The sequence below is a fragment of the Centroberyx affinis genome, unplaced genomic scaffold (genome assembly GCF_046629955.1).
Source record: "Centroberyx affinis isolate AG114_WGS23_722 - 3 ecotype Tasmania unplaced genomic scaffold, CSIRO-AGI_Caff_v1 ptg000210l_1, whole genome shotgun sequence".
In the NCBI taxonomy this organism is placed as follows: Eukaryota; Metazoa; Chordata; class Actinopteri; order Beryciformes; family Berycidae; genus Centroberyx; species Centroberyx affinis.
The window spans coordinates 294,903-309,468 of NW_027278902.1; the positions used below are offsets into that span (position 1 = coordinate 294,903).

At 40.1% G+C, this 14,566-nt stretch overlaps 2 protein-coding genes across 3 annotated transcripts; both read left to right on the forward strand.

Moving 5' to 3' along the window:
* smarce1 (SWI/SNF related BAF chromatin remodeling complex subunit E1) lies at positions 1–8,041 on the forward strand. Its single transcript, XM_071540271.1, has 10 exons — positions 1–7; positions 381–424; positions 774–872; positions 1,769–1,849; positions 2,211–2,342; positions 2,567–2,738; positions 5,330–5,502; positions 5,621–5,722; positions 6,382–6,643; positions 6,791–8,041. Exons 1-10 carry the CDS (start codon positions 1–3, stop codon positions 6,997–6,999), a joined length of 1,281 nt encoding a protein of 426 aa, XP_071396372.1. The 3' UTR covers positions 7,000–8,041.
* A 1,691-nt stretch (positions 8,042–9,732) lies between these two features.
* On the forward strand, positions 9,733–13,923 carry ccr7 (chemokine (C-C motif) receptor 7). Of its 2 annotated transcripts, XM_071540436.1 has the most exons (4): positions 9,733–9,820; positions 10,902–10,951; positions 11,271–11,369; positions 11,493–13,923. In XM_071540436.1, exons 1-4 carry the CDS (start codon positions 9,805–9,807, stop codon positions 12,345–12,347), a joined length of 1,020 nt encoding a protein of 339 aa, XP_071396537.1. In that variant the 5' UTR covers positions 9,733–9,804; the 3' UTR covers positions 12,348–13,923. The 2 variants fall into 2 exon arrangements, with proteins under 2 accessions (XP_071396537.1, XP_071396529.1); XM_071540428.1 differs by having other exon boundaries at positions 11,271–13,922.
* The last annotated feature ends 643 nt before the right edge of the window (positions 13,924–14,566 follow it).

Consider the following 14,566-nt stretch of genomic DNA (forward strand, 5'->3'; position numbering starts at 1 on the left):
ATGTCAAGTAAGGAATTGAGTGTACTTCGGTTGTGTTAAGCTCCTTTTAGCTGATGTTACCATACATTTTCAAATACATCAAAACTGCTCTTTCCATAAATCCAAGTGAATCGGTATCACATACACTGTAACATCAAATGTGCATTGCAATCATTAACATACTGACTTTCCCTAATACAGGTCTATTTTTTGCAAAATTAGATCAATGCTGGTTTTGTTTCATGTATACAAAGAAAGCATTTCTTTACGAGACTTCACTAGCAAATAGTTAAGGGTTGAATTGAGTGAAGGTTTGATCTCACCCCAAAGGATTGGGAATAGCCTATAGTTTCACTGGACTGAGGCTGATGTTTCATTTGGACCTTTTTTTTCCACAACAGAGAGGCCATCCTATGCCCCTCCCCCTCCCCCAGCCCCTACAACAGTAAGTATAACTTAGTGTAGCACCCAATATCAATTAGGTATCCCAAAATACTGATGTTGTCTATTTGGATACTTCACTTTAGCATAGTTTATACCCTACCAAAGAATGCCATTTAAGAAATCAGCATTTTGTTAAATCCATACCCTGTTATTCACACAATAGGATATGCCACTGCTGCTGAAATGATTATTTCCTTATAACCCCAGCATGAATGCAAGTGTCTTTATTTTGCATTTTCCCAGCTTCTGTCATGGGTTTCTTTAATTTTCCTCCTGGGCTTTACACCCCCCCCCCCCCCTTCTTTTATGCCATTTCTCATTCGTGTTTCTGTCTAATTTGTTTCCATCAGCAAATGCCCAACACTACCGGGTTTGTGGGGTACAACCCATACAGCCATCTGGCCTACAACAACTACAGACTGGGAGGGAGCCAAGGCAGCAACAGTCGGGTAACGGTATGAATATTAACATAGAGAAAACAAGGTTACCGAAAATGACGGGTAGAAACAGCTGGACAAAACAAAATCTGTAGCAATTCACTTCCAGTTCGGTTTCACACACGACACTGAACAATCAAACTTGCTCAGTCAAGACAAGACATTGCAGTAGCCTCTGCGAGCATCAATAGCACTGCAGCTTTTCACAAGATTGACCCTTGCTTTGTTCAGAAAGAGCGAGATTAGATGTATTTTTGCATTTTCCACTCTCCAAAGAGCAGATGCTGCAGAATGGACGGTATGGTTAGCCTTGCTCATTCCATTACAGAGACTTTCTGAAGATGTGTGTCATTTCAAACTCCCTCTGCTGCCTCCATCACAGTGCAGACTGGCTAAGAGTCCATCTGTGTGTATTCAAATACCACCTGCCTTTCAAAGTCTGCATTGCTGACAGCCATGCTAAGTAACCCATGCCATCAGTGTTGCCATGGCATTACAGACTCGCTGCTCGGCATGGCTCTGGCTGCTGAGCAGTAATTCAGTCGCTGCATGCAAGCTGTGGTTGGCTGACTCTGATAATGGCATTATGTCTCGCAGTGGGCAAATCTCAGCTTAAGTGAGATTTTTGTGGGTTTTTTTCCTAGTCAGTGCTATTCCATTGTACTCTGTGGGGTTCCTGACTTTTGTTTGGCCTCAAACTGTCATTAATTAAGTGAAGTTTATTGAACTGATAAGAAATGACTCTGATGCATCATTTTGGATAATTTTATGGCAGATTACTCAGCTGTGTGCTTGCCTGTCGTTCTATGAGCTATTTCTCAGCCTAGCTTAGTGGGAGTGTGTTTAAATGGTTGCCTAATCACTCAACAACCACCACTAAGATGACACTCCTTTTCTTACCTTCCCAGAATTCCTCTGGAATAAATATTCCAAAGCCACCCAAGCCACCTGATAAGCCATTGATGCCATATATGAGATATAGTCGAAAGGTAAGTGAATGACGTGTAATTGCTTTCTTTTGCACCATCACGTTCTTTATTACAAGACAAAGATTCTTTGCTTTTAAGATATTAAATCAGCTCAGAGTACGCTGAGCTATAAAGCTATAAATTATGTTTCAGACTCTAGCAGTAGTTCATGGAGGTAGGTGTGAAACTAGATATTAAGCCAGGCCAGAAAAAGATATATAGCTAGGACAGTCCACAACAGATAGTGGGATTTATCAATTTGGAGATGGAGCTTAAACCACACGGCCTCCTCTGGTTTGTGACCTCTCTGCAAACAGATAACCATTTATAGCCCCTCCAACCCAACCCAACCCCACACCCCATGTCTGGTTCTCATCACCAGGTTTGGGATCAAGTAAAAGCCTCCAATCCTGATCTGAAGCTATGGGAAATTGGGAAGATAATCGGTGGCATGTGGAGGGACCTCACTGATGAGGAGAAACAGGATTATTTGAATGACTACGAAGCAGAGAAGGTTGGTTGTTTTACAAGGGGTGTTTATGGTGTTTTCTGATGGGTGACCAATAGATGTGCCTCCAACAGTTGCTGGTCCCTCCAGTCATCATTCCTTCCTTTCTAACAATCCTGAGTAAACCTCTTTCCTTATCTTGTCGTAGTTGAACAGAATTGAGCGCCCACATGTTACGTCTGCTTGCCTTCTCCGTTTCCATGTCATTCCTATCATCTCTCCCACCGTAGATTGAGTATAATGAGAGCATGAAGGCCTATCACAACTCCCCGGCCTACCTGGCCTACGTCAATGCAAAGAGCCGTGCTGAGGCAGCTCTAGAGGAGGAGAGCCGACAGAGGCAGTCCAGACTGGACAAGGGCGAGCCTTATATGAGCATTCAGCCGGCTGAGGATCCAGATGGTAAGGCCCCTCCGCTAAATGCTTACCCTCCAAAGGTTTAGAGCACTGTCACAGAGCTGTAATTACAGTAGCACGACCACACAGAGTTGCCAGTCCGCACACCCAGAGACTGTATTATCTTATTCCCTCCTCCTACACTGCTGTAACCTTCCACATTTGTGGTAGTGCTACCTTTGAAAAGCCAATTTTGCTTTTAAGCTGCAAAATGCATCATCAAATACATCAGAATATGTACTGCTTAAATTGTATTCTTAAAGTATTCTTGACATTGCATTGCTTTGCGTAATGCATAATCTGACAGACTGACACACACACACACACACACACACACACACACACACACACACACACACACACACACGTTAGACACACAAGTCAGAAGTAGACATATGAGTTACACCCACCTCAAGGAAATGATCCTTGTCTGGGGTCTGGCTGGGTTTCAGTAGAAGATAATGATGTACAGGAAAACTGCAGATAAAACCCATTGCTATTTAGAAACACCCTAGACCATAAAAATGTCAGAGCCAGTATCCCGGTGGGTTATGTTCTCAACAAACTGCACGTACGTTCACGATTAAACAAGATTTAGCCCTCCAGGTGGTTACACATTCAAAGATTGGGCCGAGCTAGTTAAAGAGTTGCATCAGTCTAATATTGCCTTTAGCTCATTACCAGCATCAGTTCACACCAGTTGAAAGGCTCTGGTCACCTTTAACAAATACAGTCTTAAAAACAGTCTTCGTCTCTTGTTAGCTACACCATTTCTATTCCTGTTCTATTCCTAATAGCATCAAAAACAACTTAAAGAGCTACACTGCTTGTTTGTTATTTCTGATGGATGAGAATAGGTGAATAAATCTAACCAGCAAATGAACACAAGCTATTGGTTGAAGGTTTTTCTTAGGGCGGGTGTAATGTAATGTAATTGGGGCGGGTGTGATGTAATATCCAGTTAAGCCTGCTGGAGGTGCCCTGGTATTACTTAAGTGAAACATCTGTAATCGGGGGTGCCCACTTGATCACCCGAATAACCTGAAACATAAATAAAATAGAGGGACAGTGTTGTGCGGAAATGTCTGTTCCACACAGTAATGACACTAAATACTATTGAATTCCCATTCGTGGACTAAAGGTAAAACTGACACAGTGCTTTCAGAAAGTATTCAACTCGCTTTTTTCACATGTTGTGGTGTTACAGCCTGAATTCAAAATGGATTTAATTAGGTTGTTTGGTCACTGATGTACACTTCAGCCACACCATAAACTTAAAATTGAAAAGCTGAAATGTAAGTATAAAACCCATTTGCAGTGACACTCAAAATGGAGTTAGTTCTTTGAATGTCTGTGAGATGCTGCTTCAATTTGCCTGTACAATTCAGACAGAATTTCAAGGAAGCATAAATCGTAAGTGTTTGGAGTTCACAAGACATGTGAAAGACTGTAAACATGAGGTAAATGATTCTGTGGTCTGATCTACAGCTACTACAATCTACTCTACAGCTGTAAAGTGCTATGTTTGGTGGAAACCGATGACAGGTCATCACCATTCATATTGCTTCAGAGTGCCAAAGACCTTAAATTGGTGCAATGGTTTATGTTCTAACAGGGCAATGACACGAAGCATACACACTCTAAAAAAGAATGTCGTTTTTAACATGTGTGTCTTCTTTGGGGTAGCACACATTTGCGTTACTTTTCAACACATGCTAATGACAATCCATTTTAACACAACATATGCTGTTACATATGCTTAACGTGTTGAAAAGTAACACAAATGTGTGTTGTCCCAAAGAAGACACACACATGTTCAAAACGACACATTGCTTTTAGGAGTATAGCCAAATCAACACTGGAATGGCTGCAGGAAGTCCATGAGTAGCCCAGCCAAAGCCAAGACATGAATCCTGTCTTCCCATTTAACATGACTGAGCTTGAATAAATCTCCAAAGAAGAATGAAAACTGAGAGGGTTGAATACTTATTTAAATGAGATATTTCTGTATTTCATCTTAAATACATTTGCAAAAAATTCAAAAAAATCTCTTCACTTGTCATTATGGGGTATTTTGTGTAGAATGTTGACATTTGACTGTAGCACCACAAAATGGAAAAAGTCAAGGGGGTTGAATATTCTCTTAAGGCTCTGTAGATTGAGCTGTATTTGGATGTTCATTTACTTTACCATCATCTTGTATTTATAAAGCAAAAGAGTATACATTTACAACAAAGCTTAACATTTGTTGGCGAATGAAAATTGTAGCCTACATCTTGAACCTTCTGCCCACATACAGTGGGTTATAATTAACCGCTTGTCCCATTCATCACAACAATGAGGGCTCTGCTTTGCTTAAGGTTGTTTTTTGACATAATGGCCTATACTTAACTCTGTATAAATACTGAACAATAGCCTCCTGATGTTTTTAGTGTCTCAATACAACATTATTTGCATAATTTTGTATCCTGAAATCATGGTCTTGTTAATGGAAACTGCGCAACACATATCCATTTACAGTTTGCCTTTTGACAGGTGTATGAAAATATATTACCTAAACAGCCGCAAAAAGCCAAATGCTTTTTTCATGTCTTCAGATTACGATGATGGATTCTCCATAAAGCACTCAGCTGCGGCTCGTTTCCAGCGCAACCACCGTTTGATCAGTGAGATCCTTAGTGAGAGCGTAGTCCCAGATGTGCGCTCAGTTGTAACCACTGCTCGCATGCAGGTCCTCAAGCGCCAGGTCCAGTCTTTGATGGTGCACCAGGTATGACCAAATTCTGGTCTCTGGGTCTTCCATAATCGCAGCATATGAAATACGACACCTTGGTTTTGTATTGATTGATAAAGTAATAACACTGGTGCCTGTGTGTCTTGGGTCACAGAGAAAGCTGGAGGCAGAGTTGCTTCAGATTGAAGACCGCCACCAGGACAAGAAAAGGAAGTTCATTGAAGCCACAGAGTCTTTCACAAACGAGCTCAAAAGGGTATGGCATCTTTTACATTGAGTTTGGTCATCACTTACTCGCACGCAAGCTTCATTTTGCATGGTTTACTGTACAGAGTTCAGCTCTGGTGGTGCGGCAGGCTAGGTCTGCCTTACAGCCACCATCTGCTGCTAACTCCATCCACATGCTCTGGCATACATATAGCTGTCATCATTTACAATTTGTAGCCCCAATAATACAGTTGTTCTGAAATGAGATGCAGCTCTCTGTTCTTGAATGCATTGTCCACTGTATACAACAGGCGGCGCTATTTGTCCTTTACAGAGCTTTATAAACTATCCACTATCTGTCTATCCACTGATGGAGAAGGAGCATTTTCAAGTCTGAGCATGCAGTGAATTTCTATTGTAGTGCAATTGTGTATGAAACAGAACTCTATGCTCCATTAGAGTTAATCAGTGGCACAAAATAAGTCATTACTTTCTGGTCAAACTGCAAATCTGGAGCACACCATAATTTTCAGCTAAAAGTTGATTATAAACCTAACCTTTAACCTAACCTAACCAACCTTGTGAGAGACCTAATGCCGAAACTAAACCTCATATAGTGAATAAAGTATAATTTTCACTGTAATTGTTTTTACCTGGTGGCTTCGCCAATAAGTTGAAACCCCCATTACTATCCCTCCCTCCACCCAGCTGTGCTGTATGAAAGTGGAGGTGGACATGGAGAAGATTTCTGCAGAGATTGCTGCAGCAGAGGAGGCATCCCGCAAACGGATGGCTGAGCGTGAGAAGGAAGCAGGAGACCAAAGTGCTCGAGAAGCTCCCACCTGTGTCTTAGCAGAGGAAGAAAAACACATTTGTGCAACGCATGGCAACAAATCCCAGCAGAATTCTCTCAGTGAAAGCAGCAACAAGGAAGGCGAGGACACAGAAACCAACCCCATGGATGCCACAGGTGAGCCGCAGTAGCCTTACACATCGGTGGCTTTGGTGCTTTTTGGCGCACTGACTAAACCTTTTCTTGTGTGGCTACAGTGGCTTCAAGTTCTTTAGCATCAATCCATTTTTAATGCTGTAATTTCTCCTTGTTTCATTGATCCAGGGAAGCCGAAGGCCTCAGAGGAGCTGGAGGCTCACCCAGGCAGCGAGGAGGGGGCTTCGGAGGACAAGGAGAGTGTTCCAGAGGGAGCCATGGAGGAGGGCACCAGTGACAGTAACACAGGCTCGGAGACCACCTCCGCTCAGACAGAAGACGCCCCGCCTAGCGAGCCATCTTCAGAGGGGCCCAGCAGAGCACGAGCAGCCCACTGAGTCAGCCCGACTGTCTTTGAACTGTAAGGCCGTCATAACGTCCATTGGCCTCCGATATCATCCTCTGATAACATATATTGCACAGTATCATCTCAATTTGTCAAAGCATATGAGAAGTGTTCAAATGAGCTCAATTTTATAAAACAAGCCTGAGGCAAAGATTCTGTTTTTAGTGAGTCTGAAAAAAATCTAGGCTTCTAAACGTGTGCTGATTACGAATAGATGAAAAATTTAAAGCACTTGAAGCCTACAACACAATGGTCCTGTCTAAAATCAATGGCTGCTAAGTGCGCCACAAAAGCCTATGTGAAAGCACTACATTTCCCCCACAGGCCTCAGTGCCAGATGGAAGAAACCATACAACCCCTCCTCAGCACATATGAATACATATCTCTTGTCTTATTCTCTAGCACTAAGTCTGGCAGATCCCAGATCATCGCGAATTAAGACTGGCTATATATTAAAAAAAACAAACTGTCACATGGAAAAAACATTGTTCAGTGTTATATTTAACTTTGTCCTTTGTATTGTAATGTCATTGTTGCTTTCATTGTTATTTTTGCATGTTGCTATTTTTTTTTAAATAAGTTTGCTTACTTGTGAAGAGTGGAGTGGGGTGACCGTCTCCTAGGCAGGAGAATTTTTGTTTACTCTCGGTATCAGTATTAAAGTGACAGTATTGTCTCAGGAGTTTGTAGTCACTAGTAGTAGTTTTTTGTTATTTATTATCAGCATTTTATTATACTTGTGTATTGGTTGTCCTGGGGCCCAGTCCACCCTTAAGTATGTCACAAGATCATTAATGCTGTACAATGCTCAACTACCAGTGTTCTCAAGTTTGCTAGCTGTCAATCAAATCAAAAGCAGTACGCTTAGAACATCTCTCAGTGTTATGTTATTATCAATATTGCAATTTTCAGCAGAAAACTTTTAAATGTAATTGTGTACACAGTGTTACAAGGTTTGCTTAAACATGAATTTTCATCTTGTCGTAAAGCAGCTTGAAGAACAGTCAAAAACATGCAGTCTTAAAAACAAATTTCCTGACATATTTATACCAATAAACTTTTCTACCCTGAACAAGCTATTGTTTTGATTGTTTTCCAAAATGTTTTTTTATGCAATGTCACAATAATGTTAAAGTAAAAATATGATGTAAATGTATATTTATAGTACAAGTATACATAATCTAAAATGTATAAGTACATGATGAGGGTACACTTGCACAGGTCATGATGAGAGTACAAAGTATGTACTAAATATGCAATGTGTTGTCATAAGAGAATCAAACATCCTTTGCTGCAGGCATGTGTTTGCTAAACATTTGTCCTCTGCAACAGGCAGGTAAGGGAAGTGGGTAAGATGAGAGGGAATTGTACTGATTTCCTGTTTTCAGTGTATAACTACCATTCCTCCCAATTGTGTTCAAGAATATTTTGTTTTGTTGCACACTTACAAATTAAGTATTCTTGCCAAATGGACTGAGGTAGAAGAGATTTAAGAGATTTAATCTTGCATGTGACGTTTCAGCTACTCCCCGTGCTGATGTAGTGATGAGATTTGCCACTGCTTTAATGTTAGTGTGAAGCATTTGCCCTGCTCTGTAGCTAGCCACGTGATGTGCTGTGTGGTTTGTAAGTGAAAACTTGAACCCACAACCACATTGATGTACAGGTGTGCAGCAGCCTGTGCAAAACGTCTGAGCGCAGGTGGGTGAGGGTAATTTTCAAGACCTGCTTTCCTGTCCAAAAGAACACAACTCACTGTCTCCATAATGTATGTACAACAAATGTACTGCAATAAAATCAGACGCTATGATAAATACAGCTGAAATTGCAATGTGTGACTGAATAACTCGCCATATGAAAAACAAAATTAGATTGATGTTTCAAGAAGAACAAGCTGTCTCATCAACTTTCAAGTTATGTTTTTCCTGTGTATAGTTTAGACAATTTTGGATATGAAGTACGTTTTTACCACTACTATTACATATTTGAACACATCGGAAATCAAACAATCATAATAGAATCTGCATTTTGTAGGGTATATATTGGGTGTATGGCTACATTGGCTGTTTTGATACATATGTCACCATTGTTGTATCATCTACTTATTCAGAGGTAGGAAAGCATTACATAATTGGCATTCCAGTGAATTCAATTCTGTCCACTGTAGTGTGGGGTTTTTAACAGTCATAGTGTCACTCTCTATCAGACTGACTAGATTCTGTTTTTTACTCATGTAGGGTATTTACCTGTGTGACATGTATTGTTTTTCGTGGCAGACATTGTTTTTCTTCACCAAAATGTATTGGTACAATACACTTTAATGTTATCATTTGTAACTGCCCCCCCCCCCCAAAAAAAAACCCAAAAAGAAAACATTCAGGCACCTAACAAAGCAATGAACTGTCAAGTAAGTGGTTAATTTTTACCACTGTGGTCAGTAACTAACAGCGCCATGTTATTCTTAGAGTACTTTTGTTCAGGTGCTAAGGCAATGGTTTAGTTTTGTTTCCTTTATTTCAACAATTGTGATCAATTTTACATATTTTAATATACATTGGAGTACCAAGAATTGTTTAATTTACTGCTTTCAATCACAAAGCACATGTCATATTTTAGTTGGAGCATGTGGTTACTTCTCACATGATACTTGAGGGTTGAGGAGAAACAGAAAGAACATTGGTTGTGCTTTTTTTTCATGACAGCTACAAGGGGGAAATACCAACATCAAATAGTGACACTTGCCTTATCTGTGTTCAGTGGCTTCATCTGCAGCATACTCGACAGCCTAACAGTCAGCATGAACTCTGTCAACGGTGAGTGCCATACCACGATTTAACAAATTTTCCACGACAAGGGGGTAGTGTTAATGGTCTGGTGAATTCACGTGTAGTGTAAAAAAACAAAAGCAGCCATCAAAATGCTGGCATTTTAAATGTAGTAGATAAAACACTTGACATACTGTTGTAATCACTCCCAGCTAGTAACCATGGCTGTAATCCTTGGATTATGTAATCTGATTCCAAAAAAGTAAGTCTAAATAGCCTGGGTTTTTAAGTGTGTAATCTATTAATATGAATAATCAGATGAAATTTATTATTACAATTATGAAAAAAGGGAGACTCATATAAAAAATATTGTCTTAGCCTACCTAATCACTGATTTTTTAAGTATTTTATTGTATGTTGAAGGTTTGTGTGTGATATTACGCCTATTAGTTTTGTTAGTGGTGCTTTGTTACAGTCAACTATGGGTAGTAAACAGACATTACCACACTTTTCCAAAATATAAATGCTCAGCATACAGAGGCAAAACACATCAGGCCAACTCAGTAACTGATTACTTTTCATGGCAAGGTAATCAATAATCAGCCAACATTACTTTTTCGGCGTAATCTACCCAACACTGCCACTGCTCAGTACTAATCTAGCTTGTTATTATCTTTGAAACCAATTACATGCTAAATTAGATTACTGTGTCATCTTCTTTGCCAAACAATAACTTTTGACATCGGTTTCCTACAAGGACATACAAGTAGGGATTTTATCAGCTGGAACAGAGTTAATGACTAGATAACTGTGTCTAATAACGACATCACTGTGTCAACAATGCTTGTCATGGGTAGACATGACCTTTGTTAAAAATAGGGAACGAGGCATTTTTTCTATGTGCTAACTTAAAACCGCATAGCCACAATGTGCACAGCATTTCTAATTCCCAACCCAACTTTGCCATAAATTGCCACTTATTAAAAACAGTAGCAATGCACAGTAAGTATTATTCTCTACAAATGCATTACTGTTTATCATTCACAATGTACTCCTCATTCAGGGAATTGTCAACCACATATTATCATAGTGTTTAGTCTTCTAATTCTTAATTCAATCTGATTTTCAGATTTCCCAATCCTTCTAACAGCTCTACTGATATGGATGCTGAATTGTAAGGTAAGAAAAAAACCCCACAATGTATTCTTTTTTACCAAAGTGCAGTAGATTTCTCTCAAGTAAACCCACAAGTAACATCATGTGTTTATACTATATGTCTGGCCAGTGTATCCCCTAGACTTGAAAACAGCAGGCTGGTTACTAACCACAGCCTACCAGTCACAAGCACAATTTCCTCCAAGGAAGTGGTAAAGGTGTATGAAAAAAAACCTAATTATGTCAGGGGGGCAGTGTAGCAACAGTTAACTTAACCTGCTTATTTGCATAGGCTTTTACTTTCTTCACTTTGATATTTTAGTCTCACTGTCTTTGATTCCAGACCTGCTCATCTCAAGAAGAAGAGAATATGACCACCACAGTGGACTACGACTATAGCGAGTTCACCGGGCCCAGTCCGGATTATGGTGTATACGTCACGGTGTGTATGAAAGAATCCAACCGCAACTTCCGCCTCTGGTTCATGCCTACTTTCTACTCCATCATCTGCTTCCTGGGGCTGCTGGGGAACATACTGGTAATCCTCACCTTCTTCTACTTCAAGCGTCTGAAGACCATGACCGATGTGTACCTGCTCAACCTGTCGTTTGCAGACCTGCTCTTTGCTCTGTCGCTCCCCTTCTGGGCAGCTAATTCCATGACAGAATGGGCGCTGGGCCTGGCTGCGTGCAAGGCCATGCACACCATTTACAAGGTCAGCTTCTACAGCAGCATGCTCCTCCTCTCTTGCATCAGTGTGGACAGGTATTTCGCCATCGCCAAGGCCGTCTCTGCTCACCGCCACCGCTCCCAGGCAGTGTTTTTCAGCAAGGTGTCGTCAGCTATTATCTGGGCGATGGCGCTGATTTTCTCTCTACCGGAGATGACATACACCACCATCAATAACAAAACCTGCTCTCCTTACACCGGCAAAACGGACCAGCTCCGTGTCAGCATCCAGACAAGCCAGATTGTCTTGGGTTTTGCCATGCCACTCCTGGTCATGGGCTTCTGCTACAGCGTCATTGTTCAGACCCTGTGCCAGGCCCGCAGCTTTGAACGGAATAAGGCCATCAAGGTCATCTTCGCTGTGGTAGCCGTGTTCCTGCTCTGCCAGGTACCTTACAACATCGCCCTGTTTTTGACCACGCTTGACACAGCCAATGGGGGCAACACAGACTGCAACTATGACAACAGCCTCCTCTACGCCACTGATGTCACTCAGTGTCTGGCCTTCCTGAGGTGCTGCCTGAACCCCTTTGTCTACGCCTTTATTGGTGTGAAGTTTCGCCACGACCTGCTGAAGCTACTGAAGGACTTGGGCTGCATGAGCCAGGAGAGGTTCTTCAGGTACACCTGTGGCAGGAGGAGGAGCTCAGCGGCCACAGACACCGAGACCACCACCACGTTCTCGCCCTAAAACTACCAATAAAGCTTCTGTACCATATGTTTCACCATGGACAATAACCTATCGACTGTCGAACCTATCGACTGTTCAAACCTATCAAACTGTTGACCACAAAGCGGATTGATGAATGTTAACAAAGAAACAGTGAGTTATCAGCAGAAACACCCTTATTAAAAATATTCTCACATGTAGACAGCACAAGTTAAGCATCTATTCCAACCTGATGACAATTAGTTGTGGTTTTTTAAGTGTTGATTATTCCAGCTAAATAAGACTATCACATTAGGCTTTAGTTAGGCTTATTTCTAATTACTATTCTAAGTAATGCATTGGCTATATTGCTATTTATGATGTTACAAACCTGGAATTACTAAAAGCTACCTTGAGAAGTCTTTTGCAAAGTACAAGTTACTGTTTTCTGTTATCTCTTCTTTGCATGCATGGTATGTCACTTAAAGTGATGTTGAACTTTGGCAGTACTTTGGGTTGTGTAGCTTCCTGGCTATGATATAACCAAAATCTTATAGCACATAAACGAATGCGAACATCCGACCGGATTTCAGTGTTACATTCATTCAAACTGAAAGGTTTAATAAACATGAAGAAAGCGCTTCACTTAAAAACAATTCAGCAGAATGACAAGTTTGATTTATATATTGTCAGAATCTGCTTTCTTTATGTTTATTTGCTAGAAGTGTGATTTTCAGAGAGAAAAAAACTAAATTCTCCAATTGTCTCCACCAGAGCACCGGAACAACAGATAACAGAGAATCACAGATTTTGGGGTTATATCATGGCCAACAAGCTACACAACCCAAGGTACTACCAAAGTTCAACATCACTTTAAAACTTACCAAAATATCTATAGTCCTGCTGCTCAAATATTTACTGTGCACCACCGTCATGTTCATCTAACCAATAGAAAAACCTCTGTTCTATCCTATTGTTATTTGATCTTTTCTGTATTGTACATTATATTTGTAACATTGTAAGAACAATTAAACGAGATTGAATATACTCTGTAGCAAAAATCTGAATTTACTAACACTGTATTCAGACATCAAAAATATTAAAACACCACATGAACATTTTTTTTTAGATTTATTTTTGGCATTTTTATGCTTTATTCGACAGAGTTAGTGAGAGAGAGAGAGAGACAGGAAGGCATGGGAGAGAGGAGGACTGAGCCTTATGGTATGCGCTCTACTCAGTGATCCACCGGGGCGCCCCAAGCATTAACAACATTAATGTGGATTAAAAACATCAAGTCAGGACTTGAAAGACAGATCAAACTTACAACACTAGGGTGGCAGAAAACAGGCTGAGAGGAGGCCAAAAGTACAGCAGTCCATAGAGGACATACTTAAAACATTTTTTTATCTTTTGTTATGCCAAGATAACGACTTAATTATCTAGTTATTACGACAAAACAAGTTGTTTTCTCATCATAACGTGTTAATTATCTTGTTATCATGACAAAACAAAAGTCGTTTTATGTATGTCCTCTATGGACTGCCATAGTTCCTAAAAAGGCCAGATTAGACACTTTCTTTCGAAGGTGACAGACACTGCTATGGTAATTGTCTATTATTGAAAAACAAAATGCAATTTCTGCCTGTGATAAAGCATGGTCAAAATAAAAACTGATCCCCTCGTCCTTTTTTGGCTTCTTGCAACAATCTAGAATGAATTCACAGTCACACAACATCATCTCATTATGACCAGAAAATAACTTTTGTTTTGTCATGGTAATGAGATGATTAAGTGTTTATCTTAACATAACAAAAGAGAAAAAAAGGTTTATGTATGTCCTCTATGGACTGCTGTACAAAAGTCTTCAGTTCAATTCCCCATACTTATTTTGGCTTTGGCTTATTTTGGCTACTCTGTCATACTCTGTCGTCACTTTTTGCAGCTAAGCAACCACTGTTTTCAGGTGTGTTGAAATCCATTTTGGACAGTTTTGGACTCAATGGGATGTAATTGTGATAAATGTAATTTAGTTTCCTGCTCGGTCAGTAATAATAATAATAATAATAATAATAATAATAATAATAATAATAATAATAATGATAATAATGATGATAACCTTTACTTATATAGCACTTTTCAACACACAGTTACAAAGCACTTTATAAAAGAGTAAAAAACAAAACAAAATCAATAACAAAATCAATTAAAGATAGAAACATAAAAGCAAGGCAAGATATATAAGTTAACCATGAGAGGGA

What these genes read in the sequence shown, in the direction of transcription:
- smarce1 (XM_071540271.1), top strand. An exon ending in CTCCCCCAGCCCCTACAACA is followed by an intron (nt 425 to 773) that starts GTAAGTATAACT and finishes TGTTTCCATCAG; the next exon opens with CAAATGCCCAACACTACCGG. An exon ending in ATATGAGATATAGTCGAAAG is followed by an intron (nt 1,850 to 2,210) that starts GTAAGTGAATGA and finishes TCTCATCACCAG; the next exon opens with GTTTGGGATCAAGTAAAAGC.
- ccr7 (XM_071540428.1), top strand. An exon ending in TATGGATGCTGAATTGTAAG is followed by an intron (nt 10,952 to 11,270) that starts GTAAGAAAAAAA and finishes CTTTGATTCCAG; the next exon opens with ACCTGCTCATCTCAAGAAGA.